Source organism: Pezoporus wallicus, unplaced genomic scaffold, assembly GCF_028554395.1.
Source record: "Pezoporus wallicus isolate ANWC-B61680 ecotype Strahan unplaced genomic scaffold, APGP_CSIRO_Pwel_v1 contig_6999, whole genome shotgun sequence".
In the NCBI taxonomy this organism is placed as follows: Eukaryota; Metazoa; Chordata; class Aves; order Psittaciformes; family Psittacidae; genus Pezoporus; species Pezoporus wallicus.
The window spans coordinates 54,323-73,676 of NW_026640180.1; the positions used below are offsets into that span (position 1 = coordinate 54,323).

Consider the following 19,354-nt stretch of genomic DNA (forward strand, 5'->3'; position numbering starts at 1 on the left):
CGCCGCGCCACTGACTTCCCGCCGCTGTCGCTGGCTGGGCCTGCGGTGCTGAGCCCCGCCGCGCCTTCCGTCTCTCGCTTTCCCATAGCTGCCGCCCGCGGCCCTTCCCGCCGTCACCATGTACGACGCGGACGAGGGTGAGTGTGCTGCAGGTGCAGGCCGTTCCCCGCCGGGCCTTCTCCCCTTTGCAGCCCGGCGAGGGGCGTGCGGGGGCCGCAGGGCCCGCGGGAGGCGGCGGTGGGGTAGGGTCGCTCCGGGCCCAGTGGGGTCTTCCGGAGGCTCCTGCGGCCCTCGGGTGGTCAGAGGCCCTGCCGGGGCGTCCTCGTGTGCCAGCCTTGTGTGAGCAGAGATGGGGAGAGCCCGGGAGAGTGGGGTCTGTTTTAAATGTCGTGCTTCCCCGCAGATATGCAATATGATGAAGACGATGATGAAATCACCCCCGACTTGTGGCAAGAAGCCTGCTGGATTGTTATTAGGTGAGTTGCTGAAACTCACTGTTCTTAGCGCTTCAGTACAGGTGCTCTTGGTCTTACAGGTGACATCCAGTTCACTGGCAACATACTGTGGAAGCTGCAGGACTGGCTGTGTGAAACTGTGTTTTAGAACGTTCAGAGATGTGAAATACAAACTCTTTCCTCTAAACAAGATAACAAGGTTTTACTGAGGGACAAAGTCAGTAAAGCAAAAGCAACAGCGCTGGGCGCATGACCATAGCCAGAGGTGCGAGTGATTAGCATTTGTTATAGGTTTATATACTTTTGCTTTTACATTAGTTACATACATATTTATAATTCCTGCATATGGCAGAGAATATTATAATTAACTCCCGGAACTTATAAGTCTCCTCCTCTTGGCGTCTGTGCACCGCTCTGCGGTGATTGTGGGCAGGGGTCTTGAGGATGAAGTAAGCAGTCTTCCTCTTGTGAGTAGGGGTCTTCAAGATGAAGTAAGCAGTCTTCCTCACAGTGTACTCTTCACCGTTAGCACAGTTGGACATCCCATTAATCACGCAACTAGCTGAAACCAGCCATATCTGTAATTCTTCTGATAACTAGCAAAGATTTAAAAGTGTGACTTTCCTACAAAATTTACTGCAGGATAGGCAGACAAGGAGTATCCCAGTCTAGCAGATGTTTGGGAGGCTCTGTCTCTAAACTAACTGATAAGTAGAAGGATGGTGTGAAATAACTCATGCATGTTTAGTGGGGCCACTAAATCCTGTTATCTCACCACAGACTTACAACACAAACATTGTTCTTTAAAACTAAAGATACTTTAGAAGACTAGTGTGAAACGATTAACTCCTGTTTAGTGCAGCCACTACCACTACATTCCACAGACTCACAACATAAACACTGTTCTCTTTCTACAACCGAAGTTAAGCTAAAAAGTACTTATGTTTTTCAGGCACTAGCTTTTCTTATATCAAGCTCCCCCCCCCCCCCCTTTTACCTTTACAAATTCTTTTGCTGTGTGACTCTGTTTTGCTCAAGAGTTCTGGCCCTTTTTAACTTATTGTCTAATCTTGTGTCTTTAGCGAGCTTTGTTTCTGTTTTTGTAAACTGGTACAGTTATATCCACATAACCACACCTATGATTTGTGAAAGCCAATACATTTATGTGTTTGTCCCAGAGATAAAGCACACAGGGAGAAGGGCTTTGAGCAGAACAGCTTACAACAGGGTTGACCTTAGGGATTCGGAGGTCCTGCTGACATGCAGTGGGGTGCACTGTTTTTGAATGAAGAAGTGATCTCGATTCCATATGAAGTGTATTATTTTGCCCACTATTCTCAGAGCTGATGCTGGTGTTAGGAAATCAGTACTTGGCTGTTTCACCATGTCAATGTTTTCCTAGCGAGACATGAATATCCAGGACGTGCAGCTTCTTGTGACTGTTAAGGAGTGGCATGCTGTGTGGAACAGAGTGAAAAGTGTTTCTTTTGCTAATTGTATCATTTATGAAATGTATATGATGGGTGTCTTAGAAGAGCAGTAGCAAGCAAACCAGTAGGTCTGTGGGGATGATCCCATAAGCAGTCTGGATGGAGAGCAGAGGTGAGAAACTTTGGAGGCAGAAGGAGATCCTTTCTTTTGCAGTCTAGTGTGGAATGCTACCTTTGCTTTCAGTCAGGTGGGAGGTAACTAAGGCAAGTTCTTCAGCTGACGCTGCACCTCACTCCATATGACGAATCACTTTATTTACTGTGAAGGTGACCAAGCACTGGCATGGGTTGCCAAGAGGGGCCGTGGGGTCTCTGTCTGCGTCCTTGGTGGTATTCATAAGTTTTCTGGACAAGGTCATGGACAGTCAGCTCTGGCTGACATTTCTTGAATTCGGTTACAGGACAAGATGATCTCCAGAGGTCTCTTTCAGCCTCAGCTGTTCTGTGTTACAAGTTGTCTATTTTGTTTCTCCTTTCCTGTGCGCAATACCAGGCTGTTGTCAGGATTCACTGTGGTAATGGCATAATAGCCAAGAGTGTGTTGCTCTTCTTGGGGAAGCCTGAAGTTATTGGTAGGAGCTAATTATTAGCAGTTTTTAATACAGATCCTGGCAGTGATGGGCAGAAGCTGGGGTAGTGTGGGTTCCCTGGCTGGCTTCAGGAATGTGAGGTAGAGGAGCTTGCTGGCAGAGCTAATGCAGCAGACATGTTTAGATCATCCTACCAAAAGTTAAGATGTGGGGTTGCAAAGTTAAGCTTTGATTTTTTGCAGTTGGGTTGTGCTGTGTTGAAGCTAGATGACAAAAAGGCTAAGGCAAATCTGGAGGAGTGAAGCTGGGAATCTCATGTGGCTGGAAGAGAGGGGTTCCAAGATAAGAAATCTGTTATCTTGTCTTAGGGGCATGCACTCAGTTTACAGCAACTTGGAAAATTAGTAAGGGCAAAAGAATTTACATACATTGTTGAAAACTTTACCTGAAACCACTTTTAGTGAGGTTTGTCATGTTTCTCTTCAAATGCAAGGTAGAGTGTGTGTACTGTCATGGCTTAGCCAAGAGGTGGCAGCAAGTCTGACACTTTGTTGTGTCTGTCCTCAAGCAGTGAGAGAATTGTTAAACGTTTTTCAGCATCTGTGTCTAAAACTCATAGCTTGGGAAAAGTGAATGTATGTGCTCACTGCAAGTGAGTGTATGTATGCACTGTATTTCATGGCTTTTGGAGGTTTTGTTTGTTGATGTATGAAGTAAGTGAATTAAATTATCTTGTCCATTCATGCACTTTTTCTTCTTTAGCTCCTATTTTGATGAAAAGGGTTTAGTCAGGCAACAGCTGGATTCTTTTGATGAGTTTATTCAGATGTCTGTGCAGAGAATTGTTGAAGATGCTCCACCAATTGATTTACAAGCTGAAGCCCAGCATGCCACAGGAGAAGTGGAAGAACCGGTAAGTGGAACCTGTTTCAGAATCATAGAATCAACTAGGTTGGAAGAGACCTTTAAGATCATCAAATCCAATGTTTACCCCAGCACTGCCAAGTCCGCCACTAAGCCATGACACTCAGAGCCTCATCTACACAGTTTTTTGAACACTTCCAGGGGTGGCAATTCACTGCTTCCCTGGGAAGCCTGCTCCAATACCTGACCTCCATTTCGGTGAAGAAATTTTTCCTAACATCCAACCTCCCCTGACACATCTCTGGTCATATATTGGGATTTCAAAAATATATTTCAGAAAAATGTACTAGCCTTTCTAAAAATATATTTTAGAAAAGATATTTTATATTATTTAAAATATAAATATGTTTTATATTTTTATATAATATATTTTATATAATTATATATAATATAAATGAATATAATATATTTATATTTATTTAAAATATATTTTCTAAAAATATATTTTTAAAAAGGCTAAAACAACTCATCGACTCTTTTTCCTCTGCACTGGAACTTGCACTGCCAGAGCAAGTGTTGCTTTTGTGGTGTGCTGCAGCAGAGTCTTTATGGCTGAGATATGGTAAAATGCCTGCACAGAATTCAAGTTTTGGTTTAGTAGTAGGTGTCCCAGTTGGCTTCTAGGCAGATACTTAGTTGGGGTGGCAGCACTGTAGTTCTTTGTATTAACTTCTGTTCTGCAAAAGGACATGGTAGGAAATAGCAACTTGAAGAAAAAGTAAGGCAAAAAGCCTTACTTGTATACATGCAGGTCTGATGGTTCGCTTATGTTTCTCTACTGCCCTGGATTTTGGTCTGTGAAGGAATGCTTTGGGAGTGGCTCATCTCTAGGTCCTTTTGCATGCAAGGAGGCATGCAAGGCCTTTACACCCTTGTTCACCAGGATTGAGACCACACATGAACAAAGCTACTGTTTTGTGGCTGCTTGCTTTAAGTTCTAGCTCCTACCAGATACACAGATGCACTTTGATAAGAGTGTTGTTTTAAAACTTTTACCCCTTTATTTTAAATGCAAGGCTTTTGATTTAAGTGACTGAATGCTCTCAATCTCATTGAGGTAGGATTGTGAGAGGCAAGTGGCTCTTTGAGCAAAATAAAGATCTGGAGAATTGTTCTATTGCTCAAAGGTGTCTGTCCTTTCATGTCTGTGGTTTCACTGTAACATGTGAAAGGATTTCTGTGGAATTAAACCAAAGCTATTAAATTTGGTATTTTATGCATGGGAACAAAGCTTTAAAACAATTCGCACCTTGTTTGATATGTCATCTCTTTCACTGTATATGTTGAAACAGGTTGACCTTTTTGAATCATGAAACTTGCAGTTTTATCTAAAGTTACATAAACAGTATCTCAGTAAGTGTATGTAGGGCATATTCTGTTAATGTATTTACTGACTTGGAAGATTTATTTCTTAGCTATTTCATAGGAAGAAGACAGACTTGGGTTTATTCTTCTCTTGCCAATGATTTTGACTTCTCAGTTTCCTGTAGGGTTTTTTTTTGGTGGTGGTGGTGGTGGGTTTTGTCTTTTATTTTTATTAATTAATGAGGTGTTTAGAAATTATGGAAAACTTTTGAGTGCATTTTTTGATCTAGTCATCTTAAGAGGGATTGTTTCCATACCTTATGCTGAGGGCATGGGGCAGCATTGGGTATTAAGCTCTAGGGCCATGGCCACTCTTGAACAACAGGAATGGATGTTTCTTCCATTACAGGTAAATATCTTCTTGTTTTCCAGCCCCGGTATCTGCTGAAGTTTGAACAAATCTACCTCTCTAAGCCTACACATTGGGAAAGAGATGGAGCACCCTCACCTATGATGCCTAATGAGGCCAGGCTGAGAAACCTTACGTAAGAATGAATTTTGTAGTAGATAAACACAAGGAAGGACTGGTTCTACATTATTAATTGTCTTTTTCAATTTACCGGTGCCTTGAAAACATAATAATTATGCTTTATTTAAATATTGATGTCCAGTTGTTAAATCCAGGCAATGATTGATGATTTCTTAGCCAGTGAGTGCTTGAATAATTGCATTCATTATATTTCTGTACAACCTCGAGTAATAACTGGCAGGTAATATTATGGTGTTTTTATTCTGTAGGTATTCAGCCCCCTTGTATGTGGATATAACTAAAACAGTTATTAAAGAAGGGGAGGATCAGTTACAGACACAGCATCAGAAAACTTTCATAGGAAAAATTCCTATTATGTTACGTTCAACGTACTGTTTGTTGAATGGCTTAACGGACCGTGATCTTTGTGAACTGAATGAATGCCCTCTTGATCCTGGTGGATACTTTATCATTAATGGATCAGAAAAGGTAAGGGACTTTTGTTTTGGTTATTTTAACTTAACTGGGTGTATTTTTTACTTAATACTTTATTTTAAAAATGTACAATGCTCTTAAATTTAAGAGACCTGAAGGAATAGTAGAAACATACTGTACTTGTTACTTTCAGCATCCCCTTTTGTCAGTTATTTACTAGTGTTCTTGTTTCTAACACAGGTTCTGATTGCTCAAGAGAAAATGGCTACAAACACAGTGTATGTGTTTGCAAAGAAAGATTCAAAATATGCCTACACAGGAGAGTGTAGATCTTGTCTGGAAAATTCATCTCGACCAACAAGTACTATCTGGGTTAGCATGCTGGCCAGAGGTGGGCAGGTATGCCAAAGCAGTAATAACCCTTGCTCTGGGGCACAATTATCGTGGTTTAAGATTGTTTTAGGAGTTTTGTTACTGTCCTGTCTCATGATATCATTTACTTTTGGGATTTTGAAAAGAAATTTCTTCTGATGCTAAGTTGTAAAGGAGGTTAAATTAAAATGGATTCTGTTTGTCTTAGATTAGAATCATAGAATAGTTAGGGTTGGAAAGGACCTTAAGATCATGTAGTTCCAACCCCCTGCCATGGGCAGGGACACCTCACACTAAACCATGCCACCCAAGGCTTTGTCCAGCCTGGCCTTGAACACTGCCAGGGATGGAACGTTATTATGCCTGTCTCAGGGACAAATAATTTGAGGACTGTAATGAAGATTCAGTTTGTGTCAAGTTTTAGGGCAAGGCTAAAAAATAATTTTAGAATTACTGTGAATGAGATTTTAGAAAACGGGCAAGAAAACAAACATCCTGTTTTTTGACAAAGGACAAAAATAAGAGCAGGTGCCCTAGCTTTGCTTATGGTCCAGCTAGTGTTTAGGTATCTTTTAGCAGATCATATGTTCATATTTAACATCTAACTGTGCCATCTGTGAAGGGAAATTAGTGCTGTTCATAACTTCAAAAGCAGAAGGTGTCAGTACTCATTTACCATTGCACTGATGTTTGGGAATTCCCAGGCATGTTTCAAGAGTAACTTTAATAGAAGCCTTACAATGCTCTTGCTCCTGGTGGCTGGGGCACTCTAGTTCATCCGCAGTCCATAGTATTTGTGTCTTCGTGGGAGTGGGGAGCAGCTACTTGAATAATTGCAAAAATGGAGAGTCTTACACAGTGGATTAGAAAAGCTGAGCTTAAGCCAGAGACACATTTCTATTTAAATGCAAGATCTTTTAAGAATAATGTATGGATTTTTTCCCATCTTCTCAGGGTGCAAAGAAGAGTGCAATTGGTCAGCGCATTGTAGCAACTTTGCCATATATCAAACAAGAAGTCCCCATCATAATTGTCTTTCGTGCACTAGGCTTTGTGTCTGACAGGGACATCTTGGAGCACATCATATATGATTTTGAAGATCCAGAAATGATGGAAATGGTAATGTGTTATTTCCTAGCTTGATATTTGGTGATGTGGAGGTGTGGCTTATCATTGTTCTAAGTGTTGTTCATTTTGCAACTGTTATTTATCACTTCATTGTTTTAGTAGGTTGTCTAATAGCAAGGTCAAAAGTTCTCTGCCTAAACCTATCCAAATGAGTATGTTACATGAATGGAGTGCAACGGAAATTTCAAGTGTTAATGTGTACTTGGAATGGTAGAGTCTTACCCGGCTGCAGTTGACTTTGATTTATACCTGCTACCATTGAATTATACATGAAACAGCAACAGGCCTAGAACGTACTTGAATGAGAACTATTTTCCAAAGTCTAAACTATTTTTTATGTGCTTCCAATGTGCCTCCATTACTGTTTTCTCTTGCTCTTGAAAGAGCTACTATAGTAAGGCCAGAAAGAACTGGATCAGTAATTAGCAGTTCCTGGAAAGAGTAATCAGCAAGCTGCTGTGTAGTTTACTTCAACCCCAACAGGCACTGGATGCTACAGGATTTTGCTGTATTTTGTGCATTTAGGTCAAACCTTCTTTGGATGAAGCTTTTGTCATTCAGGAGCAAAATGTTGCTCTAAACTTCATTGGATCAAGAGGTGCAAAGCCAGGTGTCACCAAAGAGAAGAGAATCAAGTATGCTAAAGAAGTTTTGCAGAAGGAAATGCTCCCGCATGTTGGTGTCAGTGACTTCTGTGAAACCAAAAAGGCCTATTTTCTAGGGTATGTCAGTATTTTCCATCTCACATCTACAAATAGACCCTGAGTACAGATTTTATTCACAAATATGTATATGCTGGAAGAATGTACTGCAAGTTTGGTTTTAACTTCAGTCTTCTGGATAGTCAGTGATAAACTTTAGGGCACTGGTTTAGTTTTGAAACTGAGAAAATGCAAAACAAATAAATAAAAGAAGGAAACAAGGCTCCAACACGTTCTGGATATTAAGTTAGATGTGATGATAGTGATGAATGACTCTCTTTGACATCACGTTGTATGGACAGCATGTAGAGGTTGTTAACTAATATGTAGGTAGCTGTTTGTAGTGTAAACTCACTCTTTAAAACTATTAGCATGTCCTCTTGATCACTGCTTACCAGTATTCAGATGAACTATAGCATCAGGAGACTTAGCATTTCTCACCTGATTCTACCAGCTTAAACGTAGCCCGTATTATAGGACAGACATGTAGCAAAAGATACATTACCATCATGATGTAAATATTAACTTCTCTCCATTGTTACCCAAGCTTTCGGTGGGTCATTCACCTCTAAGGGCATACATGCTGAAGAGGACTGTGTTAGGGGACTCTTCATTAGAGACTGTAGTGATAGGACAAGGGGTAGTGGGTTAAAACTTAAACAGGGGAAGTTTAGACTGGATATAAGAAGGAAATTCTTTCATGTTAGGGTGGTGAGGCACTGGAATGGGTTGCCCAGGGATGTTGTGAATGCTCCATCCCTGGCAGTGTTCAAGGCCAGGTTGGACGAGGCCTTGGGTGATACGATTTAGTGTAAGGTGTCCCTGCCTACGGCAGGGGGGTTGGAACTAGATAATCTTAAGGTCCTTTCCAACCCTAACTATTCTGTCTATGATTCTGTGATAGCTGTATCCTGAAGATCTACAATGGACAGCCTCTAGGAAATGGTTTACTGTTTTGTCTGTGAAAGCATGTAATCTCTGTTGTGAATGTCTGCAGTCAGTTTAAAACATAAACTGTTTTATTTGCTTAGGTATATGGTTCATAGATTGTTGCTGGCAGCACTGGGAAGAAGAGAGCTTGATGACAGAGATCATTATGGCAACAAAAGACTGGATCTTGCTGGACCACTGTTAGCTTTTCTGTTCAGAGGGTAACTATAGTATCTGTGTTTTCTTTGGGGATAATTAACGGTAGGGGCATTGCCAACACTATATTTCTAAAAGATCAGACTACTCTGTTGTGTCTAACAGCCAGTCTTGGACAGCACAGCCTGTATCTGGTAACTTTACCAGGAAGTGGATAGGTTTACTCTAATAGTAGGTGGCTAGCATCAACTTCTTTTGAAGCATATTTTGTGCATGTTCACAAACAGGTTAATGTATTTTGGGCTTTTTTTTTTTCCCTCCTCCTCTAGTTACAAGTTACTTGCTTCTTTCAGGAGGCCAGTGACATTTTTTCTCACATAACTGCTGAGTAGGCTGAATTGCTATAGTATTGTTTAATCATGTTTCTTGGCATCTTCTACAGAATGTTCAAGAATTTGCTAAAGGAAGTGAGAATATATGCCCAAAAGTTCATTGACAGAGGGAAAGATTTCAACTTGGAGCTGGCAATTAAAACAAGAATTATTTCAGATGGTTTGAAGTATTCACTGGCAACTGGAAACTGGGGTGACCAGAAGAAAGCTCATCAGGCCAGAGCAGGAGTATCTCAGGTGCAACAGCTGAATAAAGCATTGTAGCACTTGTCAGGTTTACACATGGTTTTAACCATATCATGGAAGAGTTTAATACTGCTTGGCAGCTATGCATGTTGTATGTTAAACAGAACCATTTTTAAAAGGAAATTTTCATAGCTGAAACATATAAAAATCCAAATAGTTGAGTCTGGTGTTGGGGTTTGGTTTTAATCATTTGGGTTTTGTTTTAGCTTTTGCATGGACTGCTAAACTGTTGGTGTATCTCTTATAACGACTTTTCGTGTTAGAGCATATGCTTGTGTGTCTGGTCAAGTCCTAGTCCCAAGGAATCTTTAGGGAGGATGGATTTCTTTTTTTAAATTACTTCTAGTGCTTCACAGGTGCTTAAAGAAATTTGAGTGGCACTATGTAATACGACAGTTGTGTATTCCACGGTTCAGTGATAAGGAGCATTGACTGTATTAGTCCAGAACAGTGTTTAACTGAGCCTGTTTCTCATAAAGGCAGAAAAGGGAAAGAGGTGACAGTTTTTAAATGCCAGCATGTTTTGTGGTCTGGAGCCCTTGTGAGATCGTAATTTATGGAAAGCAAAGTTAGGAAAGGAGCAAAGATTGTAGCTGTCCCTAGGTGGTGTGATGTTGATGTATTTGTGTGGGGGGCTTTTTAAATAAGCTCTCATGTTTCAGGCTGTAAAAATAAACCTTTTTGAGGAGCCTTGAGCAGACTCTGAAAAGAACGTAAATACTGATTTGCTCCTGTTAACTAAGATGCCTTAGTTTTTTCAAACTAAGTATGTAAAGATCTTTGTGTCATTGTATTGGTAAGCCCTCCTGGTGAAAATGCAGCTTTTAAAGTATGTTTATTGCTAGTATCATTCATTCTAGTTACCTGGTCTGAGTAAGCTATACTACAAAACCCAGTTCTCTGCTTGGGTAACAGTTTATGCTGGGCCTTGCCATGGTATATGCCTGCTCTGAAAACTTCTGCCATTACAACACCGGTTGCTTAAGATTTTAAGGTTGAACTTAGTCTGAGGTTAGCGGAGGTGAGCTAAAAACTGTAGTCAACCAAAATCAGAACTATTTTAGTTCAGGTGCATCATTTCTAGAGGGCAGTGATCCTTTGCACTACTGTATCATGATGCCTGTCAACAACACTTTTAAGCAACTTTGACTGAATTAATTCCTTACTCCACACAGGTGTTAAACCGCCTGACTTTTGCATCTACACTTTCTCACCTGAGACGCCTGAATTCTCCAATTGGTCGAGATGGCAAACTAGCAAAGCCCAGGCAGTTGCACAACACACTGTGGGGAATGGTTTGCCCTGCTGAGACCCCAGAGGTAATGAAGCTAGTATTTATGTCAGTACTCAAGCCTATCTCTTTGCTAGTCATTTTATAGCCACCCTAGCATTTGTATTTTAAAGTGCTTACATGCGTATTTAGCTTTATAGCTAACTCTGTCTTTGAATGGTAGTAATTAATAAATAGCATGTGTTGTGTCCACGTCCATAAGGACTTGAATTTTAAGTTCTTGCATCTTCTTAGGGCAATCTCTTGATTTGGAAATGCAAGTCAACTATGTGTTTCTATTAGGGTCATGCAGTAGGACTTGTGAAGAACTTAGCCCTGATGGCTTACATTTCTGTGGGGTCTCAGCCGTCGCCAATTTTGGAATTCTTGGAAGAGTGGAGTATGGAAAACCTGGAAGAAATATCTCCAGCAGCAATAGCTGAGTATGTGCAAATGAAACTGTTAAACAGACTTAAGCTTTTTATCCTGCACAGCATTTCAAGGGCTTTGGGTTTTTCTGGGGGGAGAAATGGGAGGGCGCTTTTTTTGTAGTTAATTTTTTCTGCATTATTGGTATTTTTAATTTGTTTTGCTTTCTCTTATTTGTATTTTTATTTATTTTTTTCATTTTTCTCCTTATTATTTGTGTTTTTTAATACTTTTTTTTTCCTCTTTATAGTGCTACCAAGATCTTTGTTAATGGCTGCTGGGTAGGAATACACAAAGATCCTGAGCAGCTCATGAATACCCTAAGGAAGCTCCGTCGTCAGATGGACATCATTGTGTCAGAGGTACAAATTTTATGTCTCGAGCTTGGGTTTCTTTTGTCATGAGGGAGGATAATGCCTTGATACTACTTTGCAAGCTCCAAGTAGCATTATTTGCAAGTCTCTTTATGAACAGACTTCACATTGGTTGTTCGGGTTTTCTGGTTGTTTTGGTTTGTTTGGGGTTTGGTGCTTTTGGGAGTTTTCTTGTTTGTTTGATGTTGTGTGTGGTTTGTTGTTTGGTTGTGGTTGGTTTTGGTTTGCTTTATTTCAAGAGGATCCAGTTTAAAATAGTCTTCTGAAATGCTTCTTTGCTTTAGGGAACTTTGTTATCCTGTTTTGTGTTCCATATTTCTGATTCTGGGCTGAGATTTCGTACTCATGGGGTGCTGCTGTCTTGTGCAGGTCTCAATGATTAGAGATATTCGTGAGCGAGAAATCCGCATCTACACTGATGCAGGCAGAATTTGTCGACCTCTTTTAATTGTGGAAAAACAAAAACTGCTGTTGAAGAAAAGGCATATTGACCAACTGAAGGAACGCGAGTATAACAACTACAGGTGAGATATTCCTGAAACTTGGTTGAATGTCTGATTTTTTCATCTTGGAAGCTGCAGGTCCCTTCAGATTGGAGAGGGAAATGTTTAAAAGTCTGTACAGTACAAAGATGCTTTCTCTGCCTGGTAGCTTGATTTTTTTTTTTTTTTAATTTTTTTTTTTAATTTTTTTTTTTTTTTGGTTTTAAATCGCATTCAGGCAGTGGTAGAAGTAATAAGCCAGGAAAGTCCTTCATCTTGTTACTGCTGAAGAGACACATTTGATGTGTTAGCTGAGTATTTCGGGCATTGTTTGTTCAGTTGGCAGGATCTCGTGGCCAGCGGTGTAGTAGAGTACATTGACACACTGGAAGAAGAGACTGTGATGCTGGCAATGACCCCAGATGATTTGCAAGAGAAAGGTGTGGCATATTGTTCAACGTACACGCACTGTGAGATTCACCCATCTATGATCCTGGGAGTATGTGCATCTATTATCCCTTTCCCTGATCACAACCAGGTTAGTGCGTCACTTTTGACATCCCGTTTTTGAAGTTGATGGAAAACCCACATGTGTATGTGTGAAGAGTTTTATGTACATAATAATGGTCTTCCATTGTCTGTCTAGTCTCCCAGGAACACCTACCAGTCTGCCATGGGTAAACAAGCTATGGGAGTTTACATTACAAACTTTCATGTTCGTATGGATACACTGGCACATGTGTTGTACTATCCTCAGAAGCCCCTTGTAACAACACGCTCCATGGAGTACTTGCGATTTAGAGAGTTACCAGCAGGTATGTTGCCAGTTAATGTTATAAACCAAAAATGCTACTGCTTTGTTTAAACTAAGTCACAGATGTTGCGTGTAGGATACCTGAGTATTTAGCACCTATATGTCATTTAAAAGTTAATTATAGATTAAACATTAACTTGTAGCTGGACACCTAAATACATTGCTAGTGTTTCAGGTGAAACTACTTTATCTGTAAAGTCTGTTAAAATCTCACTGTAAAAATGCATTTTCTGCATTGGTATTTGCTGTGTTTTTCACAAGGGGTCACTCTTGACTCTATTGTACCCAAAGTTGTATTTGCTGGTATGGTGTTGTGTGTGGGGGATGTGGAGATTTTATCTTTGAAAGAGAACAGCTTCACTGTAGAGAATACAGCCTATTTTGAATTGTGATTCAAAATTGTAATTCAGTAATGCCTGTCTGGTATGTGGGCAACCTTTCAAAGTATTTGTTCTGCATATTATAGGTATCAACTCGATTGTAGCCATTGCCTCATACACAGGCTATAACCAGGAAGACTCTGTCATTATGAACCGTTCTGCTGTTGACAGAGGCTTTTTCAGGTAAAACTTTGTAAATTCTTTAGCAATTTAATTTATTTTCAATGGAGGTGGAGGGAGCAGCACAGTGAAAATGGTATCTTAGAGTATGTATCTCAGCAAAACAATGAGCAATGGCTCATCCTATGTGTAACCTGACTTCCCACTCTGGCTTGCCAACTTTTCCATTTCGGTCTTTACTACAATTACTGTTCTTTGTATAATGGTTAAATGAAAAAAAAAATGTAATAGCAAAGAGTCCAAATACATTTTCATTTAACTCTTGTCAGTTATAAACTCTCCTTAATGGTAATATTGCAGCTTTGTAATAATCTTTAGTAGTATGACATTTGCTACCAGTAAGGATTGGCATGTTCCTCTCCTTAGTAGAAACTGCTGTTGGGTCAGCTGGCAACTGATGTGACTTTGTGCATTACAGATTTTAGATGGCTGTACTTAGCTATATGGCTCATCAGTGGGTTTCTAGTTTTGTTCATTTTCTTTTGTCCAAGTTGAGACTAAGAAGTGTATGCTTGGGGTCCTGGATCTACTGCCTTCTAGTGCAGAATAAGTATGGGACTATTAAGACTTATTACAGCTTACATGAAGCTCTTATAGAACCTTCTGTGTGCACAGGAGCAGTGAAATGTGGATAATGTTTATCTGAAAGGCCATGGCTTTGGTGTGCTGGCAGCTGAGGCAGCAAACAAAAGCCCCAGAAAGAAGCCTATATAAATTGAAAGTTTTCCACTGCAGCTCAGCTGTACTGAGTGTGGCACTACAGGGTAGTAGTAGAAGCCTGAAAGTGCTTGCAAAATGGGAGGTATAAGGAGAAAAGAGTATGAGAATGACATGATGAAAATGTGCATAATCTACTTATGAGATATCAAGCAGATCCGAAAGTCTGTAGTTCATCAAAAATTAGCATGTTATTTATAGGTACTTTGGCAGTATCTGAAAAGTGGCCATCAAAATGCCATCTGAAACTGGTTTTTGTTCGTGTGGTGGGATGTTTTTGGTTTTGTTTTTCCCTCCTCAGTGATGGTCACTGATTAACAAGGCTTTAGAGGAAAGGTTGTGTGATTTAATTTGGTTTTCATTAGTAGCAGGAGGCCTAATATGTGATAAAATTGTGTTTATAGTGAAATTGAGATGAGAAAGAATGATGCAAAGGCTTTATGACTTTGTTTCAGATCTGTGTTCTATCGCTCCTACAAAGAGCAGGAGTCTAAAAAAGGGTATGACCAAGAGGAAGTTTTTGAGAAGCCTACACGCGAAACTTGCCAAGGTGAGATACAGGAGTGTTTGAAGACTGAGTTTTTAAATCAGATTTTTGTGGGCAGTGTCACTGAGCTGGTTCAGTCTTTATTTTAGGACATATAAAGTGTGAGAAATATTTGTATTAATAGCAAGATACATCAGTTGAGATGTCTGAACATACTTCCATGCAACATTTTCTCAGTAGTCTGAAGTTGCAAGCAAGCTTGTTCAATTTGTGCTGATTGTCAAGTCCAGTATGCTGAACAGTTTGGGAGCCTACTTTTATTTTTCCTTTTTCCCTCAAGGTATGAGACATGCAATCTATGACAAACTTGATGATGATGGTTTGATAGCACCTGGGGTACGTGTGTCTGGGGACGATGTCATCATTGGCAAAACAGTGACACTGCCAGAGAATGAAGATGAACTGGAAAGCACCAACAGACGTTTCACAAAGAGGGACTGCAGCACTTTCCTGCGAACTAGTGAGACTGGCATTGTAGATCAGGTCATGGTAACCCTTAACCAGGAAGGATACAAGTTCTGCAAGATCAGGGTGAGCACTGGCATGTGTGCTTACTACTTCTAACCAGTTTTGTTCCATATTTAAGTTACCTACTGAATGTTTTCCTGTGGCTTACAGGTACGCTCTGTGAGAATCCCACAAATTGGAGATAAATTTGCCAGCAGACATGGTCAGAAAGGAACCTGTGGTATCCAGTACAGGCAAGAGGTAGTGATTTTTTTTTCCCCACTTTTTAACTTTTTATTTCTGATGATCTTAGCATTGGAACTGCCTTAAACGAGTTGCCTGTAGAATATCTACTCATGTGCAGTATATTGACTTAAAGTTAACTAAAATATGTTTAGAAGGAGACACAGCTGCTTCTTATGTCGTACTTAGTACCTTTGAAATGCTTTAAAAGATTTTATTTGAAGCCATGCAACTGCTTTTCTTAAAGCTGATATTCTGGGATGTACTGACTGTCTGTTTCCCTGTTCTAGGATATGCCCTTCACCTGTGAAGGCATCACCCCTGATATAATTATCAACCCCCATGCCATCCCTTCTCGTATGACCATTGGTCACTTGATTGAGTGTCTCCAGGGGAAGGTAAGAAGAATCTTTTATGCTGTATGTCTGAGCAATATGATTTTTCTTTTAACTTCAGGGGTATTTTTTTAAGATACTACTCCCTGGTAGGTAGGTGTTAATCCACTAGAAAATAAGGATTGCTTTCCAGTTACAATAGCAAAAGCAGGTTTCTTGGAGAAGTCCTACAGTCCGGTAAATTTTGTTCAGCAAGTCAGATTACAGTGTGCTCTCCCATCTTTGAAGATCCTTTTATTAGAAAAATATATTATAAAAATAATATATTATAAAAATGCTGCTTTTATTCCATACATTTCCTGTGACCTAGGAAAAGGAGTAGCAAAATTGCTGATACTTTGTTTTTGTTAAAATCTTGCTATAAATTGTGCAGTTAATAAACAAGGCAAGATAGGGCACTATCATGGGCATGGTACCTCAAGTTCTTTAAAAACTGTTTGAAAAAGCTTACTGTTGTCTGAAAGAAATTCAGAAATCTGACAGGCTTTTGCAAACCTCCATAGGTGTCTGCAAACAAAGGAGAGATTGGTGATGCGACACCTTTTAATGATGCTGTCAACGTGCAGAAGATTTCCAATCTTTTATCAGATTATGGCTATCATCTAAGAGGAAATGAGGTATAATCAAAGTATCATTTCACTGTGATGTTTTTAATATACACTTGGTGGATAGGAGGGCTTGTGATTCAGTAATTGCATTGATTACTTCAGGTTCTCTACAATGGCTTCACTGGTCGAAAAATCACATCACAGATCTTCATTGGTCCTACGTACTATCAGCGGTTGAAGCACATGGTAGATGACAAAATCCATTCTCGTGCCAGAGGGCCTATCCAGATACTTAACAGACAGCCCATGGAGGGTAGATCTCGGTAAGGATGTTTATTAGTTTCTATACAGTGTTTTCTTTTTCTTCAAAGTTTTTACCCCTAAAAAATTAACTACCTCAACTTTGCAGCTAGAACTGAATTAGCTCACCCCAATTAGCCATCCATTTTTATGTGTTCAGCTGATGTGTTGAGTGCAGTATCAAGGTTTTGGTTAGCAAGGGGTACTGCTGAGGTGGCCTCTCTGAGAAAGGACCAGCTGTTGCCCTGCGCTAGGCATAACTGCTTACAGCTGGATCAAACAGACCCACTCTAGCCAAAGCTGAACCCATCAGCAACCTTTAAGAAAGGGTAAAACCCGCTGGGCAGTAGCTGTGAGGAGGGAGTGAGAAAATGTGAAAGGAACAGTCCTGCAGACACCCGTGTCAGAGGAGGAGGAGCTCCAGCCACTGGAGGTGATTGCCATGCTGACCTTGGTGAAGCATGTTGTCTGACAGCAGCCCATGGGGCAGCTATCCATGCTGCAGCCTGTGGAAAGCCCATGCTGGAGCAGGCTCCTGGCAGGAGCTGTGATCTCTTCCTGAAGGACTGTGGGCCCCATGGGAAGAGCCTGTGCTGGAATAGTTCTAGAAGGACCATCCCATTGGGAAGGGACCCTGTGCTAGAGCAGGGAAAGAATGTGAGGAATTAGGAGTGGTGGAGAGGAACTGTTACGTACTGTAATTCCCCCATAACTGAGGGGAGGAGAGAGTTGGAAATGAAGGGTAAAGTTGAGCTTGGGAAGGAGGTAGGAGTGATGATGTTTTTAGTTTTGTCTTTTGTTTCTCACTATCCTGCTCCATTTCTAATGGGCAATAAATAAATTTCCATGCTGAGTCTGTTTTGCCTGTGATGGCAATTAGTAAGCGATCTCCCTGTTTTTTATCTCGACACATGTGCTTTTCCCATCTTATTTTTGCTCTTTGTCCTGTTGACATGGGGGAGTGAGAGAGCTATTTGATGGGCATGTGGCAGCTAGCCAAGGTTAAACCTACCACAGATAAGAAGGGAATGATGTTTACCTCATTTTGCTATGTGGTTGTGCTGTGGCTGTCAGCTGTCTGACATCTGCTTTAGAAATGCTCTGCTGCTCTGCAGCAGTTATGAATTACTGTGTTCACGTTCTCTCTAACGCTGTTCTGAGGTGTTAAATTACTGCACAGCTTCTACCTTGTGATACTGCTGTGGTTTTTCTGATAAGTTACTTGTTCACCAGCAAGAAGTGGTGTATTTTGCCAGTGAACTCAGAAGTTGTTTTGTTTTTCTCCTCTTTTCAGGGATGGTGGCCTTCGTTTTGGAGAAATGGAACGAGATTGCCAGATAGCTCATGGAGCAGCCCAGTTCTTGAGAGAGCGATTGTTTGAAGCTTCAGACCCATACCAAGTCCATGTCTGCAATCTCTGCGGCATCATGGCGATTGCAAACACAAGGACTCACACCTACGAATGCCGGGGATGCCGCAATAAAACTCAGGTAGGCGTGGTTTTCATCAGCCACTGTTTCTCTTTGCGGGCGAGAGGAAACACTGCTCGGGTGAACAGGAGCATAGGGAAGTAAATATTTAAAGAAGCACCAGAACAATTGCTATTTTAGTTTCGTAACTGGTTTAAGTGTTTATAGCATCCTAGTTAATTTGAATGTCTTGTTATTAATTTTACAATGTTGGCGTGCCACTTGGCAGGAAATGCTGTTCAAGTGTTTTGCAGTGCGGAGTTTTCTGAGACTTTAAAATTAGACACTTGAGAGCTTATTTTTGGGAGTGAACCTCAGAATCAGGAATTCAGAGCCATCGCCCTTGACAGTCCCCATGAAGATATTTATGCTTGCAGAGCTCAGTCCCTATGGGAGGCCTTTTGTGTTGCACTTTTTTTGTTGTTAATAGAGAAAAAGCTCTGTAGTGTGTGCTTGGTAACAGAACTATGTCGAGGGAAAGTAGCAGAGATAAAAATAGTTGCCTTAAATAGGCTTGTTCTTGTGCTGGGGACTGACTGTTGCAATTCTAAAATGGCCTTGAGGTTACTGAAGAGATGTGTGCTGGAAATCGTCACTACATTTACTGCACTTCAGGCACACTTTGCACATTTTCCCTTGTTAAATAGCTGTTGTTTAGGATCATATCCCTCGGCTGCAGGTTTTCACATTAAAAGTGTGATCCGGATAGCTTCTGTGTAGCCTCTATAGGTAGTCTCAGCTTTCCTCTTGCTTTGTTACTGTCTGTGAGCAATTCCTGTTAAATGCTTTAATGCATAACTTCAGGGGCACTTTAGAGGCAAAACCCCAAGAAGTTATTTGTGTAGAGGGTGGTGGAAGTTGATGTTTTAGGAGTGCTTATCACAAGCCTTTTAAAATCTCTTTCAGATATCTTTGGTTCGGATGCCCTATGCCTGCAAACTCCTCTTCCAAGAACTGATGTCTATGAGTATTGCACCTCGTATGATGAGTGTTTAGCCTTTAAAAATGTTTGGGTTTTGTTGTTTTTTTTTTAATGATGAGACTGAAGTGCTCAGGTTTTGTTTCACTTTGTGTAGGTTGCATTTAAACTACAGCTTTACTCGTCTGCTATGTGCTCTTCAAACATATGTTTATTTCCTGTAAATAGAATTAAAATTTGTAATCAG

At 40.5% G+C, this 19,354-nt stretch overlaps 1 protein-coding gene across 1 annotated transcript; it reads left to right on the forward strand.

Annotated features, from left to right (window-relative positions):
• The first annotated feature begins 28 nt into the window (after positions 1-28).
• Positions 29-19,354, forward strand: POLR2B (RNA polymerase II subunit B). The gene is made up of 25 exons (XM_057417917.1): positions 29-137; positions 404-476; positions 3,238-3,388; positions 5,137-5,249; positions 5,503-5,722; positions 5,909-6,067; positions 6,995-7,159; positions 7,694-7,890; positions 8,901-9,020; positions 9,398-9,584; positions 10,769-10,912; positions 11,167-11,306; positions 11,543-11,654; positions 12,036-12,190; positions 12,488-12,686; positions 12,795-12,963; positions 13,429-13,525; positions 14,695-14,789; positions 15,067-15,317; positions 15,405-15,494; positions 15,767-15,874; positions 16,375-16,488; positions 16,582-16,742; positions 18,014-18,209; positions 19,095-19,354. The coding sequence occupies exons 1-25, from the start codon at positions 119-121 to the stop codon at positions 19,182-19,184; spliced, it is 3,525 nt and encodes a 1,174-aa protein (XP_057273900.1). The 5' UTR covers positions 29-118; the 3' UTR covers positions 19,185-19,354.

What these genes read in the sequence shown, in the direction of transcription:
- POLR2B (XM_057417917.1), top strand. An exon ending in GCCTGCTGGATTGTTATTAG is followed by an intron (nt 477 to 3,237) that starts GTGAGTTGCTGA and finishes TTTCTTCTTTAG; the next exon opens with CTCCTATTTTGATGAAAAGG. An exon ending in CTTTCCCTGATCACAACCAG is followed by an intron (nt 12,687 to 12,794) that starts GTTAGTGCGTCA and finishes TTGTCTGTCTAG; the next exon opens with TCTCCCAGGAACACCTACCA.